General features: G+C 42.4%; 2 protein-coding genes across 2 annotated transcripts; one reads left to right on the plus strand and one right to left on the minus strand.

Annotated features, from left to right (window-relative positions):
- Positions 1-230: 230 nt before the first annotated feature.
- Positions 231-4,159, minus strand: LOC107186813 (mediator of RNA polymerase II transcription subunit 24). The gene is given in 8 exon segments (XM_015574753.1): positions 231-512; positions 588-607; positions 610-1,007; positions 1,093-2,905; positions 2,980-3,316; positions 3,385-3,510; positions 3,604-3,755; positions 4,066-4,159. Coding segments are annotated over 7 exon segments (2,970 nt in total). The 5' UTR covers positions 3,733-3,755; positions 4,066-4,159; the 3' UTR covers positions 231-365.
- Positions 4,160-6,249: 2,090 nt separating this feature from the next.
- Positions 6,250-15,491, plus strand: LOC107186802 (cyclic AMP response element-binding protein A-like). The gene is made up of 5 exons (XM_015574742.1): positions 6,250-6,513; positions 9,753-10,200; positions 10,786-11,054; positions 11,273-11,810; positions 15,068-15,491. Exons 1-5 carry the CDS (start codon positions 6,394-6,396, stop codon positions 15,475-15,477), a joined length of 1,785 nt encoding a protein of 594 aa, XP_015430228.1. The 5' UTR covers positions 6,250-6,393; the 3' UTR covers positions 15,478-15,491.
- Positions 15,492-15,736: the final 245 nt, after the last annotated feature.

Genomic DNA, 15,736 nt, shown 5'->3' on the forward strand with positions numbered 1-15,736 from the left:
CCTGTGCCGTGCCACGTGTTTATATCGTGTAAAAGTTCCCGTCTCGGGAACGCTACCGTGTATCATTTACTGTACATAATTTTAAATATAAGAGTTATTTATAGATCTGTTTATAAATCTAAAAAACGTGGAAAGAATAAAGTGTCTGAAACGATTATCCTTTTTCTAAACCCGTTGTTTTAATATCCTTGCGGAGACGGGAGAGGTGTTCCAAGGACAGTCGGGCAAAGTCGTATTAAATTCGTATATTTTAAAATAATAATATAATCGATGTCTCACTATTATTCCATACTTATCGTTCGCTTCTATAAATCAGTGTGCTCGTCCGAGAGTGGTTCTCTTGCTTTGTTAACACGCGATCAGTACTATTTCGTGGGTTTCAGAGTGATATTTCTGAGCATGCATAGATCCCGTGCGGTTGCTTTACGTCCGGCTGCAGTCTGAATATCGTAAAATCTTAATAATATATCAGTCGTGAACAATTCGGGCAGTGCTTTTAGAAGGCAAGGGACCTAAAACGTGATTAGAAAGATTAGACTACGATCCCTGGAATTAATCGATGGCGGTTATTGAATATTGCATCTCACCAATGTTTGCGGCATTCCACGCATTGTACCATTAGACGCAAGAACTGAAGAATAAAATGAGTCTGTTGGGACACTTCACCGTCTCTTCCAGCCAGGAACGTGAATATCGTAAACAGTCCGTTCAACGACGACAGAAGTGGATCTCTCAGCACCACCGACTTCTGTCCATTGGTTGGTCCTTGAGCCTGCGGGCTTTGGGAACCGAAAATTGGATTGGAATCACCCGACTCGTTCAATCTGAGAATCTTGTTCGCTGGCACACTGAGAGCGTCGAGTTCCTCGGCGTCTAAATCACGTCTCACCCGTTTTCTACTGTTCCCCCGATAAGGATTCGAATTGTTATACTCTAATGTAGAAAATATACAGTAGACGCACAGTTTCGCTAACACCGAGGACTGCGGCTCTACGAGTTCCTCGCTCCTAGAAGAAACAGCGATCAGACATGTGAGCATTCCACGTTTCAGAGTGCCAAATTATAATCGTATGTAATTATTGATCGACTCACTGTAATGAATTATATAAATATTGTGGAATGATATGGTTTATGAGGTCTAATGTACAGTTCTCGATGTCAAGGTGAAAAATGGCGAACGCTAAATCTACGGCCTGATCCAACTCCTCCTGGTAACGATACTTCAACACCTCCTTCACTATATTCGAGACGAACCACAGCGACCCCCCAGTGTTTAATAATGATTCTAGGGACTGTGTCGCTTGTATATTTATCCATCCTCGTTGATTGACGGTCGTCCAAACGGTTTCCAATTGCTCCAATATCGGTTGCCTCGATATAATACTATGAGACATCGACAGCACCTTCGTCTTCGACTGTGTGGGAGGATGGACATCGTACTGCATTTTTCGAATGATCTGAGACATCAGGCTCGACCTTTCCTTGAGATTATCCTGCATTTCGTCACCTGGTAGCGGCGTTAAAAAGTGCTGCACCATATTCATGGGCTTCAAGAGGGCATCCTGATGAGTGATACTCATATACGCGCAAAGCCAAGCCGCTGCGCAAACTGGCAAACAGCAGGCAGTAGCTCGCAAGCCATCTAGAGCCCTTTTGACATCGCCAGCGCCCAATACGTCACTTTCCCAAGCGCAGAGAAGCTCTTTGACAGCACCCATGGCCGACTGACACGCAATGTGCCACTTTATATTACTGGATTTGAAATCGGGATCCGGCGAATTGATTTGCGCCAGTAAAGCATCCACTCTGGCGGGGTCGATGTTCTGCAACATTTTCTGGGGCGACTTTGGTTGGTTCCGTTCGGGCATACACTCGCGTACCCATTGCTCGAAGAAGGAGTCTCCGCCTCCCTCCTCTAGCACGGCATCAGATCCATACGTTTGCACTATGGAGCAGAGCATCAGAAACGATACGTCGAACAGCATCGCTCTGGTTGCCGCGGTCTTTGGTGGGACAGGTTCGTTGATCTGCTTGCTGCACTCGTTGAACTTGATCAGCTTGGTGACGAAAGTTTTTAGCTTGCCTTCCACAGTCGCCACAGCCAACATCAGCTCGAAACTCTTTCCGGTCAAGACTTGATACAGCATGCTCAACAAAGCCTCGTGAATCTTCGTGTAATCGGCGTTCAGCGTCTTCAGGATCCCGGACAACGTTGGCTCGGCTCTGACGATTACCTTTGGAATCGAAGGTGTCGATGTAGAAGACTCTAACTTTTGTAAAGTGGCCGTGACACCCTCCCTTCTACCGCTCAATTGTTTCGCTTGCTTCTCCGTGACTAAATTCACCTTCTGCAGTGCGTTCAGGAGGCACTCGACGCTGTTGCACGAACACGCGGTGTCCATTATATCCAGAAGAGGTGTGAATTGGAGCAGAAGCTCGAACGCGTCCAGGATGTCTTGCGAATACTCCGATTTCTCATCGCCGTTCGAATGCGCAACATGCAGCTCCTTTAAAATAAGGGGCACTTTTAAAAACGTGAAAGCGCCCCACTGCGACTCCTTGAATGTGCCGGTAACATTGTGCAGGCACATCAAACAGGCGCGTATTATCTCGCAGTACAATCGCGAATTCGTATAATTCTTGAGTCTTTGGACCATCAACAATTGATTAACAAACACAGCCGTCTCCGTGCTGGGATTCAGTAACACTTGAACCGCGAACAACGGCTGCAGGCAGTGCGTTATGGATTCCATTTGGGTCATTTCCGAGGACAGGGCCAGACATTCGACCTCCAAATTGCACAATTTTTTCAGTGAATCCTCGATCGGCACAGAAGACTTTAGGCTACTGGTTTTCAACAGAGCCTCGATCTCTTGACATTTTTTCACAACCTCTATGTACAAATCTGAAAATTCGACTTCAAAATTGAACGTTTCTACAGGATTTTATATTATGTTGTTCATTCATGTATATAATCACCTTTGTCATCGTATTTGGCTAAGTACATCATCGCGCAAAGGAAATCAGAATTAAGCATCTGTTTTAATATACTGGCAGGCTTGTCCATTAGTTCGGTTGGTTGCGGAGTCAAGGGACTGCTCTGAGGCATCTTTGTTACGGTATGCAAGTAACATTGCAATAGCCAATTAACAATTGACAGAACTGCAGCTGCCAAAAGATCTTCCTCCGGTTTACCACGACAGGTTATACCTATTTGGATAGATTCTAGGAATTCTAGTAGACTTAGGATACAATGGGGCTTGTGAAAGGCGTCGTATTTACTTATTCGTTGCAGTACAGCGGCATAGGAGACCAACTGAAAATATATTTATATTTGCAGACCAAGGCATTAATGTATATTAGTGATTTCAAGTTAGCACATACCTGAGAGCTTAATGAATGTTTCAAGTAAGACAGTACTAACTGATTTGGACCAAGTCCTACTAATGCCTGTTGCAATATACAGTCTGCTAAATTATATACATCTCCACTAACACCTCTTGGTAATATCTGATAGAGAAAACAATATAATTATTTTGAAGCATACCTTCTATAAAATAGATTATGTCAGAAATGTTGTGAATTCGTCAATTGTTAACTTACTGTTTTAATATTAATACCCCATTGTAAATCACTCCAACGTTCTCTCCATGCGCGTAATAAAAGAGCTTTCAAACTACTGGTTTTACTAGTTACTTTAGTTTCCATTGCTGATGTTAAAAGGTTACACATAATTTCTCCTACGCGAGTAACGTCTATAATAAATAATTGTGAATGGTATGTATTGTCTTATTAGATTGATATATAATGGTATATATATATATATATATATATATATATTCTACAATTACTAACTTAGACTGATTGCTCATCACTTCTTGATTAAACAAAACGTATAAATTACCAAAATTATATCTCATTGTTTAAATTATTTATACATAAAAGAATATTTAATATAGCAATATATAACCTCATAGAAATATGAAATACTGAATAGTCAGTAATTTATTTGCAAATGAAACTTCAAGATGATCTCATAACTATCTGTGCAAATGATTTGCTTACCTCATTTCATAAAATTGATTTACTTAATAAATTACTATAACTGGCATAATTTACTTCGATTTTCGGACCGTAACCTTTTCACAGCCGCCATGATCAGCGCCATGGTGCAACTGTTAGGACCATATCAAGCTGCAACACGATTCGGCAGACATCAAACGAACGATCGAACAGTAATATCAACACAACCTCGGATTTTATGAACGTCATTTTGTCAAATGTTTCTCTAAAATCAATCACGTCTATTCCATCCAAATTAATCGTTTCATTTAACGAAAAAGCAAACGTCCATAATGAGAGTTCCGAAGTGCATCCCCTAACGCGAACGTTTTCCCTCTAAATCCACTCAGAATTCAATAACGTTCTAATAGCTACAAATTATCATGAGTTGCCACATTGTATAAAAATCTTAATTACTGGAAGGTTAACTTGAAATTTTCTTACTTTCAATCTTTTATGCTTGAATATTTCCAATCGAAATGAAAGTTATTTACTTCAAATTTAAGATTCAATTGCTTCCAAAGAACAGTGAATTATCGGTACAAGAAATGGGTGTATGTACAAGAAGAGGAGTGCCAGGATTCGGAGGAATTAGCTTACTCGCATGGCGAGGATGGAGTTTCTTAGTGTTCATTGGACTACTCATAGCAATCGGACTATTCTACCATGAATATATACAAGTATGTGTTACAATTATTACTAGAGGAATAGCAAGTTATACTTTCAACCTCTATGCAACTATTGCTTCTGGATATTCGAGTTACTGAGTTTAATCAATTTGTTACAGAAATCCTGAACTCAATTATGACCTCAGTCCAGGTATACCTGCTGACCCTGCCTGACGCCACGAGAAAGGGAAAGAAAGGGCTACAACCTGATTCATTTCAGGATGAGGCCCATTGGAGGGGCGGGAGGGGGAATAATTCCACCTTGAATTCCTTCTATAAAGCCGTCACTCGATACTTCCCAGTGATGACGAATATGTACAATGTGAAAGCATTGTTCCCTCGGATCAGTAAGAAGTCCCGGTTAACAAATGATTTTCTATGTAATACACCCAGAGAAATTATCAATTAGTCAAGATTTCTTGAGTAAACGAACACAAAGCTTTAGAAAATAGTACCCAAGAGTTATTCAATATTTAGGCGAGAGATAAACGGAGGAAGTCTGCGTCAGCTCCTAAGTGTAACCGACAATCGGATACATTTTTGGAGCTCGAAATCTCTGAATCATCGATGTGTACCGAATGCGTTGTGCAGATTCGGCTAACCGAAATTGATTAATCTGATGCAACAACGGGACACGGCAAATATAACTTTGTTTTTAGCACGTTGAATGCCTCACTCCGAAAAACTTCCTACAGAACTAAAATCTTCGTTTAACAAAAATGAAGCTACAGGCATTAAATTTTATCCAGGGAAAATTTATTCTATTTTTTTTTTATTTTTGAAACCTAAAATAACATCTCTATGTCCCAAGGATGCCAGTTACGAGGCACCGAAATAATGGATTTCTGTCAACGATTGATAAATTCTATATCAAAGAAGGACAATTCGATTCTTTTTATCATACATCTTAACGTCGTATGGGAAAATTTCGCTCAACAATCCGGCATTATTTCGTCAGATTCGAAAAGCCTGACGCTGCCGCGGCATATATATGTATCTCGATTAATCGAGGTATCGCTGCAGCAGAAAGAGCTCAGTCCGTTCACGTCCAATCGTTTCGCCGCGAGCTCATGCGCCTGTGTGACGCACTTACTGCCACGCTGGCAGTTCAATTGACAATGGGGATAGGAGCGACGACGACGCACGGTTCGGTGTTTCTGCTCGTCTGTGTTGAAAACAAACACAGTGTCTCGATTGTATCTCGTCGTACGGTGTGTAGTAGTTCTCGAAACGGCATCGAGGAGCGTGTGTAATCACGCGTATTGAAATTCCAAACGACGGAGGCATCATCCTTTGGCGATGCGGTGCCGAGTGGACGCCCAAAAAATGCCCATGTGAGAGTCAGTCAAGCCGCGACGAACCCAAAAACCGGTCCCACTCTCCTTCTTCGTCTCTTTGGCGCAAGAGAAGTTCTTGTGTCTGCTGCAGGGTGGGGCGAGGAGGATCACGTCTGTTTGTCCGTCCACTCGCCGCGACGACGGGCTCCTTTTCCTATCCGTTAGTCGACTGGCGTGCTGTATCGTGTTGAGTCGAGAGGTGCATCGTCGTTTCGTTGGTGCAGTGCCACGGTGTGTTTTTGATGGAAGCCTAGTTGTTGGTTGGATTTCGTGTCGCGTGTGTGGACAGTGAATACGGTTGATTGGCCTCTGCCTGATCGGCCAGGATGTCGTCGACGGATATGAACCTGATGGACTTACTATTCCCGCGGGACGACTCGTTCCTGAAAGGGGATGTTAAGGACGAGCCTTTCATAGACCAGAGCTACGGCGACGACGCCATCGCGGTGAGTCTCTGACACACACGCGCGCACACACACACACACACACACGTCAGACGGGATTTTCCTTTCTTTTAGTCCACTGTTGTTTCAACATACAAACTCACACCCCTGGATAGAAACATATTCCTTTGTGGATTCGACGCATTCCAGGATTCCTGGTGAACCATGGACCCATTTTTCCTTTCCCATGCTCGACGATCCGCCGGGTTATAATGGCTTATCGATGGGGAATCGCGGGATCGCGTTGAGTAACCAGCTTATTAATACCGTCTTTCGAAGTTCCCAGAACTTCGGACCGAGACAGATTTTCCTTTATGTAATGGAAATCCCAGAGAGAATAGAACTGTGGTATCATTTCGGAGTGGACCGTTGTTTGTTTCCTTCTTGGAGTATATGAATCTACGGGAGCATTGGTTAACTTATTATGAGGACTGGCGTGTATCGCCCTTGTTATCTGGAATGCTAATTCCACGACGAATAATTCTCAAGGCTAGCGAAACCTTTTTAAACACCGACTCATGCTTTACGCAACGCACCATTTCGGTGTACATATTAGAATTATGGAAAACCAAGTATGCATTTGTCCAAATGAAAGATGCCTTACAAATCAGAGCAGATAAAACATGTACCAACGGTGTTTCTTATTGGACATTTCACGTATTCGAGATAGTAGTTCAGACCCCCCAAAAATGCCCCTGGTTCCGGTTCGGCGACGGGAGAATGTTTGGTACACGCGAGAGAGAAGTAATGGTACATTTCACCGTAGCCTGTGCTACTTTCATCCCATTTTTTGAACCCCGTCTCGATTAACGAGTCTCGGGGCATCTGTGTGCCTTTCATTGGTAACGATTACATTTAATTGTTCACTCAATTATGTAGTCGTATTCGTCGGCTAGACGAGACACAAAACCGTTTTCCGAATGGAGCGTCTACGAAACGGATGTTTAAACCGTCCGTTGCAAACATCAATCACGATGCTACCAAAAGTTCCCGTTAGAATAATCCCTCGTTTGCCGTTAATTTGCGTTAACATATGGTGTGTGTGTGTGTGTGTGTGTGTGTGCAGCACACGTGCGCTGCGCATGTACTGTAACGGCGTCAGATATCTGATCGTTTTGTTTTATGTTTGGTTTCTGTAGACTGTAGACAATACAATGTTACATGATTCAATGTAATATTATTGCAAGGAAATACAAATATTACTGTTGAATAGCACTAATGTTCGTATTGGTATGATTGGAGTAAAGTACCGTAATTGCATCCATACCATAATTTTGACTTAAAGGTACGAATACTTTTATGTTTCTCTAGTCAATCTTTGTTTATAACACATTCTTATTTTTTACCGAATGATACACAAGTTCGTAAATATACCATTATTACATAATCACGCCGGAGTTTTTGTAACATATGGAATGATCCGATGCACGTGCCGGCGCGACGAGCGCCGCCATATTGGAATTACCTCTCCGCTGGCAAGTGTGCTCCGTTTTAAAGTGTTCTCATTAAAAATGTGCTTTGTGCGCCACGATGTGTTCGTCAAATCTGTTCAACCAACAGTCGAGTCATTCTTTATCTCACGAACATAGGGGAAATAGTTTTATATTGTTCTCCAGGTCAACAGGTTTTGTTACCTGCGGCGAAGGTATATAAATGGCTCTCGAGGGTATGGAATCAGACCGAGAATGCGAAGTTACTCATCATGGCGAGTGACCTTCGAACGCGTGGTGTACCGTTACCTTACGGGACACCCTGTGAATAGACTCAAAAATTCTGACGCATTTTCACGAGGGACAAACGACCTCGAACCGGTTGCGTCGAAAACACGTGGTTTTGCATTGCATTTTTTATTCTTTATATCGAGGAAAACGATAAAGAATTTTTAAAAATATACATATACATATATTCTTCATCACCTGTAGTAAAATGCTGAGAATTTCGAAAAATTCAGATCATTGATCACTCGAAGACTCGAATGTTTCTTTCACACTAGTCGAAAACTGTACAGTCTGTAACTATAAATATTTCAGTCATACATGCTTGTTCTTTCTCTTTGATAAAGCCGTAAAAAGAAATACGTAGACGGTTTACTGGAATTTGAAACACACAGAAAACACAGAGACTCGGCTCGGTCGAGTAAATACAGGAACATCTTACGTTAGCTCAGATTTATTTTTAGTCGTTTTAAATTGTATGGAGAAAACGTGGTTTACGTCAAGCATGAATCGCATCTGAATTTTCGAACGGTCCTCTAGAGCCGACGATCATTTTCTTCGAAGTATAATTTAGGATTTAGTTCCGACGATTAATTACCCATTCCCATGTAAAGTTCTGATGTATATATTCGTACCTTTGTCCACGACCCAGGGAACAAACGCAGAATTCTCGATTTCACGCGAATCTATATCGCACGCTTAACTATATTTACCATACCTCGAAAACTAGGTTAACTGACATTGGCCGAATGGTTCGTTCACGCAAGTACCGACAACAAGGCACCATGCGAACGGCCATTTCTCAAACTTTGTCTTAAGTTGATTAACCCCCCAACTTTCAACCACACACCTAACTAGAGCACGCGATAATCAACAGAAATGATTAGTATCCTGCAAATCGCGAGATTAAAATCGGTTTCAGCCGTTGTTCTGTGCAAAAGCACAGAAAAGGCCCTGCGCGTGGTGTGTACGGGGTCAATAATCTGAACTAAATGAGAAACCGGCCGCGAAACGGAGCCCGAAGAAATCGTTCACTTCTACACGGTGAAACAAAAAAAGGGTTCATAACTTCTGAGGTAAAAAGTAGTTGCCGAACAATGAAAAAAACTCCTAATAAACATAAGTCAAAAAATTTATATTCTCAAAATTACAAATAGTTTTCGATTTCGGTCGAAACGAGTAACTTTCTCGCATCTGAAGCTATCTTACCTTATTTAAACAATGGATTACCTTATCATTTCTTTTTTTCTTGGTTACAGAAGGTTTTATACAACTCGTATTAGTTTTTTTACAAGGTGCATTTATCAGGACCTTTTTTCATCATTTGGCAAGTATTATCTGCCCCAGAAATTATAAACCCTTTTTTCATTTCACCCTGTATAATAATCGAGAAAAATTCTGCACCAGATAATCTCTCTGATCTCTTTCCCGTGTATGTAAATATCCATCCCAGAAAGTCTGGGCCAATAAGTACCTACTTACCTACCCGGAAATAATTCCACGCGGTCTCTGCGTTTGATGTTTAAGGCGGAGGAATGGCCAACGAACCCCGACGACTTTCTCGACTCTATATTCAAGCTGGAGGACAATCAATTCAGCCTGATCGACAATGATTTGGACGCGATACCGTCCTCCTCGTCGGACAGTGGACTCTCCAGCGCTCTAAGCTTGTCTTGCGAGCAACAACTGAGTCCATTGTTACCGATCGAGGAGGATCAGGTGGAGATCAGCAACTCGGAGATGAGCAGCCCTCAGAACTTCATGGACTTCGACTCGTTGGACAGCCCGAACCAATCGATAGGCAGCGAGGACAGCCAGATCAGATCGGTGGTCAGTTCGAACATCGGTTCACCTGCGACGGACGTTACCGAGGAGATGGATGTGGAGCACACATTGGTGGCCGTGGTGAACCCTAACAACACATTGCCCGACGCGAACACGACTATCGTGACGGAACCGCAGGTCATCGATTTCGGTAAAGCATGTCTTGATACATATATACATGTATATAAATTGCAGCTCGAAAGATATCACCAGGAGAAATTTTGTATCCTTTTAGCGGTAAACTTTTATTCTACTTCGTATACTTCACAACGAAATGGCACCTAGGCCAATTTGAAGAATTGAAGAAGCCATTTATTTCTTGACCAGTTAATCAAATTTAATTAAATGGGTCTTTCTATAAGACTTTGCTGATTGTCAGTCGAGTCACGCCTAAATAAAAGACAAGGAATCTTCGTGATGGTTTAGGAATAGTAGAGACATTATTAAAGGAATTTGTGTCGCTGTAAAGTTGCGTCGCGGCTGTATCGTCAGTCTGGTATGACGAAACGGGCGATTGTTATTTGTCTCTTAGGCGAGCAGATAATACCTAACAATTCGCCAGATGAATACGGTTTGAACAGCTGCCTCATGTTTCGAGAACTAATGAATGTAACGCCGCGTAGATAGTAGATATATGAAATTCTGTCAGGGTTATCAAGATAAATAGCTTTTCAAGGAATCGGTCAACATCTAGGATCGAGAACAACGAATGAAAAGAATGAAACTCTGATTTTAGATAAAATATCGAAGCAGCAGGTACACGTGGCACCGCAAGAGACGAACACAATAAACGTTCGTAACATCGCGTGCAATGGGAAACGCAACATCAGACAATTGATACGCGTTACGCCAATGGGTTCCGGCAATCCGAGGTCAATTCTGCTGCCGGTGAGTCTGAAAGACATGAAGGAGGTGCGAACCATAAAGATCATCAATGCGTCGCAGGCGAGGCATCTGAAGGGGTTCAAAATCAATCAAGCCAATATCATCAACAAACCAGTCCAGGTATACATATACGCGAAACAATTAATTTTCTCCGTGAAAATCGTGAAAGTGGAACTTGAATGGACATCGTGTAGCTTTCGTTTAAGTGAAACTTTTCATTCTACAATCGACTCCTCTAACCGAAGCAATTGAAGTGGATATCCAAAAAGATATCAGGTTAAAGGGTACTCAGCTTGTCGATCAAATGATTCTAACATTTCCATCGTAATTTTGCCTAGATGACCATCAAGCAGGAGGACTCTAGTAGCGAAAAGGGTTGTAATTCCAGCGACGAGGTCTCGGAATCCGAATCCCCGTACCCAAGGCTGAAATTGAATGCAGAGGAGAAACGCCTGCTCCAAAAGGAGGGAATCACGTTGCCCACGCATTATCCGTTAACGAAACACGAAGAACGGGAGCTGAAGAGGATCAGACGCAAGATTCGCAACAAAATATCCGCCCAGGACTCGCGTAAAAGGAAAAAGGAGTACGTGGACGGGTTGGAAGATCGTGTGAAACAGTGCACCGAGGAGAACATGACGCTACTGAAACGGATCAAGGCGCTTCAGTCACAGAATCAGAGCCTGGCCGGGCAACTGAAAAGGCTGCAGGCCTTGTTGCAAAAGGGCAACAAGAGCGCTCAGCCGGCCACTTGCCTGATGGTCTTGTTGCTCTCATTGGCCCTGGTCGCTGTACCGAATCTTCGACCGCACTCAAATGCCAGCAACGAACTCACGCAAGAGCCGGAGCAACCTGAAAAAATGCCACCGTTAGCGGGTGAGTGTACCATTATATAACATTTAACCAAAAGGGGGATTTTGTCCCGATCCAAAAAATTGGGGAAAACATTCTAAATAGGGTTTTATCCCTATTAAAGAATTGGAGGAAACCATTCTAAAGAACTCGATGTATCATATTAATTGATAATCTCACGTTTCATGAATTGAGGAATAATTTTCGTACGAAATAAAGGATCCAGGTTCGAAAGAATGGTAAACCTGTCGGATGAATTTTGCTCAGTGACTGACACAAGCCTGCCCGAATCTTTTCGAACCGTTACACTAGCGGTTTATACGAGCTGAATGGGGTTCAATAGCGCTGCCCAGTGCACAGGTCGGCCTGGAACGTTGCACCTCAGGATATTATGAAAGGCACACCACAGAGGCCTGGCATGGAGTATATGTATAATTCTTTTTTTCCGCGTTGCTTTCACGTCTGTGTGGTTGCTGCATCTTGGCCTCGCAATGGTCGAGCGAGTTTCCAACCCGAATGAGAAATAAAACGATGCGCGCCCCGCCCCCGTTCTTATCCTTCTTGCGCTCGAGTGTGTGGATCGTTGGAAAAATATTTGAAAGTAAAATTATCGCGGTTAGTCGGCTGTGGTGAAGTAACGACACGAGGAAACAAGGTTGCAAATAATTGTTGGACGTCTTGAAACTCGTTACCGATAATTCTGTTTTCTCGCTATCAGCGCCTATTCTAACTCGTAAAAATGTTTTTCTAATTACGTAGAGCACAAGGATTGATGTTTATCTAGTGTACACGATTCGATAGCGAATAACGTTGTTAACTGCACGTGCAGTTGATACCTCTGTTTATTAACAATACGCGTGCAATACGTAGGCACCATCGAAGGAGGACGATAGACGATAGACATTGACATGTATTCATTATCTTGAGTCACGATTAGGTAACCCCAGATTATCGAGTGACGTTGGGGGGAATAATTTACGTAACCCATCGGGTCTCAATCCTGATAACTTTTTCAGACACATACAATCTATTTACAAAGGTTTTTAAACGCCGTATGGTTACATGGAATCGCATCGAGTCTTTTCATCAATTATACGTCTACCCCTTCGAACTTGATCTTTCCGCGGTTCTCGTTGTTCGTGGAAATGATTCATCAGCCGTTTAGAATTCTGGCGTCATATTTTCGTGTAAAAAGAATGTCGAACTCGCTTGGACAGCAAATTCTGCGCGGGGACGTCGTGTGCGTTCGGTTTTGCGGCATAAAAGAAATAGCAAGATGCGATACAATATCGACGGTATTTCAGATTGCGAAACGAATTTCTGCCTTTTCCTGCTCGATTCTACGACGCAAGCGAATCAAAGTATCAAAGTTCCCGGGTGTCGTATTAACGTCGATTAAATCGAAAGTTTCATGTTCGCCGAAATTGAAACGAGATATTATTTGAGAAATTTTGTTCACGAAAGATTTTATCGGGATTTTCAATGAATGTCTTGATAAAGGGGACAAGCACGATATTTCGAAACAAATATATCTGTATGGGAGATTGATATGAAACACCGGTGTGGTGAAACCGGAGCAGGCAATGAGATCGAGCCAGAAGTTGCTCAGCTACTTTCTAAACGAGGGCAAGAAAGCTCTCCCACCCGGTCCTTTCTCGACTTCTGAACGATCCTTCTCATCGATCTTTCGTGTTTAACCACTTTCTCAGAGAACACAATCATGTTAACTCGAACGCACTTTTATCGAATTTTCTTAACATATGTATTCACAATTTTGAATTAATTATCCAGTAAAACTTGGAGTAGAATGGTTCTTTTCGAAGTAAACCGCTCGAACATGATATTATATGTGCCGTGCATTTGGCAAAGTGATTAACCCGCTAACTGAATTTTTCCACTACAGTGGACGTCTACTTTGTCACTTTAGTCACAATATTTGGAATATGTCTTGACAATCGGCAGTATGAACCTTGTTTAAATGACATCCAAACATGAGAAAAACGGTGTTACTGTGACTACTAGTGCTGTTATTTATGTTGAGCAAACACATTGTTAAAGAGAAATGAAAATATAAAAAAATGTGTTAAATAGTCTTAAAATTACTATTGTTTCTTGATTTTATGAAAAAAAATTTCGTACGAGATACCAAAGAAGACGCAGTGAGCGGATTAAGTCCACAAAATATATATTCTCGTTTATTTCGATATAAAAAGTTAAGCACTAATCAAGTATTTTGCCACCAAAATGTGGAAAAAATACAAAAAATAGAGTTGATCACTGTGGCCTGTGAACGGCTCCAATACCGCATAGACTGGCTCACTATTCGAGAAGGCACGAAGGGATCCTATCAGGTGTCAATGAACTTGATTGAAATTCAAACGCTAGAACTTTTAGGATCCGGGGGCACACACAGTGCCGTATACGTGGGAAGCCTGGTAACCAGTTTCTCCGGCGTCGATTACGAAACAGGCCGGCTGGTTAGCCGCATCGGCTTAACCAAACAGACGGGGTGCACTGGCAACGACTAACGACGCCGTGGCTCCTATCTGAGATAATTACTTTATATATCAACGATAGCGGCGAACGTGTAAACATGATAACTTGCATCCTCGAGACGGTTTCGTACACACGAAAATCACGGTCCTGGGATTCTTGACTTATAGACGTATCAATCGAACTGTATCACCCCGAATACTCTGTCGTTTAGATAACAAGAGTACTCGACAGCACGATCCTCGTAATAAAAGACCGATAAAAAAAAAACCTTAAACAATTGACTATCACGGAAAATATAACTTCGTATAAATCGTCGTAGGTTCTCAACATGGTCATGGGGGGGGGGGGAGGTCTAGTTATTCTATCTTCTTTAGTTTGAATGTAACTTTTTAAGGTCGAAAGATTACACACGCCCAACTAGGTACACTTGAAAATTTTAACCCTCCCTGAAACCTTTCGCTACGGCAGACTTCAAAACTATTTTGCCGCGATCTACGCTATGAACTACGAAAATTTCCGTCAGTGTACATTTTTCAGAAATTATATAGAAATTCTCAAAACACTGAATCTTACTACATTAAACTTATATCATTTATTTATTCATGTCCTGTATTGAATTGTCAGTACACACTAGTATGATAGAATTCGGAGCATAGAACAATACATAATCCTACATCACAGTTGTTGCATTCATAATGCGTCAACTATTTGTAATGAGCAATGTGAACTGAATGCCTGTAGACGCCAACAATATGAAAAGGGTTAAAACGAATCTCTAATTTCAGGCCGTTCCCGAACACTTCTGTACACGAAACAGCTGATGGACGAGGAGCTGCAGCAATACAGCGAGGAGTTGCTGCAGGAGGTCGAGGGTCTGTTAGATCACGATTACAGCCCGGTGATCCAGCCGCCCCTCTACAAACGTCCTCGCATGGACATGGAACCGGCCCTAAAATGCGTCTCGTCTTCCCATCACGTAGGCGGAACGCTTTGCGGAAGGCAGGATGCACAAATGTTGAAATCGGGCCGGAAATACATCGAACCGTCTTTGGACGACGTATGGCCGCCGCCGAATCTAGGCGGGCAAAAGAAGGTGGTCGACAAGCTCGAGGCGCTCACGAACGAGCTGAAGATCAACATTTCCGACTCCGAGGGTACCAGAACTGTCCTGTTAAAAGTTCCTCAGGAACAATAGAGACTCTGACGCGATTATAGGTTTCTTTTACTCGACGTCTCTTTCCTCGTCCCTTTGCGAGCGACGATTGGCTATGATTCGATAGTCTTTAGGTGTCTTCTAGGAGATTTTCTTTGACGAAGAGAATGTGCCACGGACCACTACTAGGCGATCTTGGGATCTACATAGTTATGTGGTCGTTAGAATTTCCGATGGACGAAAAGTCGCAAAGGGTTGTTAATATTGATGAAAGTAAACCACTGTTCTGACAAAGAAGACT

The sequence above is a fragment of the Dufourea novaeangliae genome, unplaced genomic scaffold (genome assembly GCF_001272555.1).
Source record: "Dufourea novaeangliae isolate 0120121106 unplaced genomic scaffold, ASM127255v1 scaffold90, whole genome shotgun sequence".
NCBI lineage: Eukaryota > Metazoa > Arthropoda > Insecta > Hymenoptera > Halictidae > Dufourea > Dufourea novaeangliae.